General features: G+C 42.9%; 1 protein-coding gene across 1 annotated transcript in view; it reads left to right on the top strand.

The window, feature by feature from the left end:
* The window catches only part of LOC117809813 (low affinity immunoglobulin gamma Fc region receptor II-like), a 4,541-nt gene extending 1,411 nt beyond the window's left edge, over positions 1-3,130 (top strand). Inside the window, exons 3-5 of the mRNA XM_034679328.1 lie at positions 5-265; positions 349-522; positions 2,944-3,130. Of these exons, the coding sequence (XP_034535219.1) occupies positions 5-265; positions 349-522; positions 2,944-2,993 (485 nt within the window). The 3' untranslated portion in view covers positions 2,994-3,130. The remainder of the gene's footprint in view (positions 1-4; positions 266-348; positions 523-2,943) is intronic.
* Positions 3,131-4,113: the final 983 nt, after the last annotated feature.

The raw sequence follows: 4,113 nt of genomic DNA, 5'->3' as shown, positions 1-4,113 counted from the left end.
TCAGATGGTGTTGTGATCTTGGAGAGTCCAGCTCTTCCTGTGACAGAGGGAGATAAAGTGACTCTTCGCTGCTCCTACAAGACAAAAGAGGAATATAACTCTACATCAAAGTTTCCTGCAAGTTTCTTCAAAGACCAGGTCTTCATCGGTAATTATTCAGCAGGAGAGATGGTCCTGCCAACCGTGTCCCTGTCTGATGAAGGCTTCTATAAATGCAAACACCCCTCCAAGAAGGAGTCCCCGGAGAGCTGGCTGGCAGTGAGAGGTGAAATTCTGCTTTTGAGAGTTCTGCAGACATCACTTTATGTTTCATGTTTGACGCTCTTCTGGTTGTGTTCTTCTTCACAGCTCGGCCTCCACAGACCCTTACTGCTACTCCTACTCCTACTCCTCCTCCTCCTCCTCCTCCTTCTCTTTTTCACTTCATGTCTCTGTCCAAACTGGTGTGCATCATCCTGCTGTTCATGATCTACATAATCATACTCTTTGTGTGTGTACACATGTACCGCCGGAGGGCTCGAGGTAAGAACTTCCTGATACCTGTGTGTGATGGACATAGGCAAGGCAAGGCAGCTTTGTGAATTAAAATGAGTTAAGATAGGAAGGCAGTGTTAAATAAAAAGCTCTTAGTCTTTGATTTAAAAGAGGTGAGAGTTGGAGCAGACCTGCAGCTTTCAGGGAGTGTGTTCCAGATATGTGGTCCATAATGTTTCCTTCTGACTCTAGGGACTGAAAGCAGACCAGTACCTGATGACCTCAGAGGTCTACATGGTTCATACAGTAGCAGCAGATCAGCCTAAACCATTCAGGTCTTTATAAACCATCAGCAGGATTTTAAAGTCTATTCTCTGACAGACAGGAAGCCAGTGTAGGGATCTAAGAACTGGAGTGATGTGGTCTACTTTGTTGGTCCTTGTTAGGACTCGAGCAGCAGCATTCTGTATGAGCTGCAGGCGTCTGATGGACTCTTTAGGGAGTCCTGTAAAGACCCCGTTACAGTAGTCTAGTCTGCTAAAGATAAATGCATGGAGGAGTTTTTCTGCATCCTGCTGAGACATGAGTCCTTTAACCCTTGATATATTCTTAAGGTGATAGTAGGCGGACTTTGTAATGGTCTTAATGTGGCTGCTGAAATTAAGGTCTGAGTCTAAGACTACACCAAGGTTTCTGGCTTGGTTTGAACATTTTGTCTGTGCAGATTGGAGCTGAGCAGTAACCTTTAACCTTTCTTCCTTGGCTCCATAGTGTGTGTATGTGTGTGTGCGTGTGTGTGTGTGCGCGCGTGTGTGTGTGTGCGCGCGTATGTGTGCCATCAGAATGGTGTATGTTGCACACAACCTGAAATGATGTAAAATATGAAGTCTCAGTTTTAGAGACAGTTGGAATGATCAATAGTCTGAGAAGAGTATCCACAGAGTAATGATAGCTATGGTGATTAACCTCAACAAACATCATCAAGCTTAGAGACAGGCTGCGGTGACACATGCTGCAGCTTGTGGCTGGAAGGTGAACAGTTCTCACAGCAGCTGAAAAACCAGCTGAAAACAGGAAGTGAGACTGAATGTGTTAACGATAGACTGTATAAAAAATGGACGTAGTTTCCCTGTCGTCACCCGTCTGTTCCTGAGAGTTGTTTTGAAGCCAATCGTCGGCCTGAGCCATATTGGTCATGCAAAACTCAAGCAGGCAGAGTGTGACATAAAGAGGCGGAGTTTGAGCCTCCAACCAACAGCTATGTGTCAGTCATGTCCTTATTTGGGCAAAAACTCGTAATCTTAAAGGTGACATATCATGCAAAATGGACTTTTTAATGGTTCTCTCCCTGAAATATGTGTCCCTGTCTACAAACCCCCCGAAAATGAAAAGGATCCATTCTGCCCCTGTTCTGATTTCTCCACCTTTCTGTAAATGTGTGCTGAAACCAGCCGTTTCAGTTTTCAGTGTTTTTCATACGTCACAACGCCATCCGGTCTGTAACAGGAAGTCAGAGCTCGGAGCTTGTTCAGCCCATAGACTGTATAAAATACAACTCAACCCCTCCTCCGTTTTTCATTCCCTGCACACATGTGTGCTAACAAGGAGCTTAGGAGGGAGGCATGCTAGTTGTAGGCTGTCTTAATGAACACAAAGGTCGCTTTGACTCCCCACGTCTGCAGATTTGAAGATCTAGTGGAGGATTTTTAGTTTTCATGGAAAAGTGCTAGCGCTAGTTAGCATAGCCACATAGCTACATGTTGGTAGCTGTGTACCAAGACACACGTCTACATACTGATAAATAAAACAACAAGAAACACTAAATCTGTGACCAATGGTTCAGAAAGGTCCTGCTGCAGGCGCCTCTCTCCGTCAGGATCAGATTCTGGATCAGATTCAGACGGAGAAGTAACGCGGGTCTGTGAGCAGCCGTGTATATTCAGCCAACATGTAAACATTAGATCAACGTGCCGGACAGCCGAGGCCACGCCCACAGAAAACAGACTTTTCTGAGCAGGGCTGAAAAAGAGGGGTTTACAGGCAGACCAGAATCTGATTTCAAAGTGTTTTTATGAGCAATAAACTTTAAAGACATGTTTTGGGGACCTCTTAGACCAATATATGTTGATGACAAAGAGCAGAATATGTCACTTTTAATATCTCCTGAATCGTCGCATCAGAAAAAAAATGTGTGCCAATAGAGAGATTATCTACGTAGAGCCAAGACGTTTTTTTTTTAACCAGTCTGTAAACATGTTTATTTCTGCTGTAAAGATCGTCTTCTTTGAATGGGTGTGTATGTGGTTTCTGGTGTTTCTGCAGCTAGCCTCTAGTGGACGCTAGAGGTACTGCAGTTTTTAGCACTTCCGCATTGGGCTTCATATTTTGAGACCGGAGGTTGCTGCTTGGTGTTGACTGTGAAACTCTCTGTGTCTCTTTTTAAACTTCTCTTTCCTGTTTGTCCTGCAGCTCGAGCTGATGCCAAAAGACGAGATTCTGATCGCCTTCCACTGGAATGAAGACAAACAGAACCTCCTGATGAAGTCAACCAATGATAGTAGTCTGATTTTTATCCATCTAAGTTTTAAAGTTGTCTGTTCTCTAATTCTTCAATAATCAGCTTCATGCATTAGACTAAAAAAAGAGCTTGATGTTTTATCACTTGCATTTCTTTCTAGAACTACTTCAATCTGTACCTACAGTCATGGACCAAAGTATTGACACCATTGGAAATTTTCCAGAAAATACACATTTCCTCCCAGAAATTGATGCAATTACAAATGTTTTTGGTATGCATAAGTTTATTGCATTCACATACATTGGAACAACACAAAAAAAATGAAGAAAAAAGCCAAAAATGACATAATTTTGACAAGGACAATGACCCAAAGCATACCAAAAAAAAGCACCAAGAAATGGTTGGAGACAAAGCGCTGGAGAGTTCTGAAGTGGCCAGCAATGAGTCCAGATCTAAATCCCTTTGAACACCTGTGGAGAGATCTGCTGTTGAAAGAAGGCCCCCTTCAAATCTGAGAGACCTGGAGCAGTTTGCAAAAGAAGAGGGGTCCAAAGTTCCAGTTGAGAGGTGTAAGAAGCGTGTTGATGGTTATAGGAAGTGATTAGTTTCAGTTATTATTTACCAAGGGTGTGTGACCAAATGTTAAATTGAGGGTGCCAACAATTTGGGCTTTTTTCTTCTGTTTTTTTATGTTGTTCCAATCAATCATCAATCAATCAATCAACCTTTATTTGTATAGCGCCAAATTACAACAAACGTTATCTCAAGACTCTTTTACAAACAGAGCAGGTCTAGACCACTCTATGTCAAATTATGAACAGAGACCCAACACCAAGACAGGATCAGACTCAGTCTGACCCCACCTTAATCCACCATGAGCATTGCACATCACAGTATTTAGCTAGTTACAGTGGAGAGGACAAACTTCCTTTAACAGGCAGAAACCTCCAGCAGGACCAGACTCATGTTAGACACACATCTGCTTAGACTGAGTTGGGTCTTGAAAGTTAGTAACTTTAATGGGACAGGAAGAGTTAAAGTGAGAGACAGGCAGAGTGAGTAGAGAGAGGGAAAGACAGGAGAAGGAAGGAAAGAAAGAAGGGAAGAAAAAAGAAAAAAAG

Source organism: Notolabrus celidotus, unplaced genomic scaffold, assembly GCF_009762535.1.
Source record: "Notolabrus celidotus isolate fNotCel1 unplaced genomic scaffold, fNotCel1.pri scaffold_45A_arrow_ctg1, whole genome shotgun sequence".
NCBI lineage: Eukaryota > Metazoa > Chordata > Actinopteri > Labriformes > Labridae > Notolabrus > Notolabrus celidotus.
The sequence above is the reverse complement of the archived record's forward strand: the minus strand, read 5'-3'. Positions and strand labels throughout refer to the sequence as shown.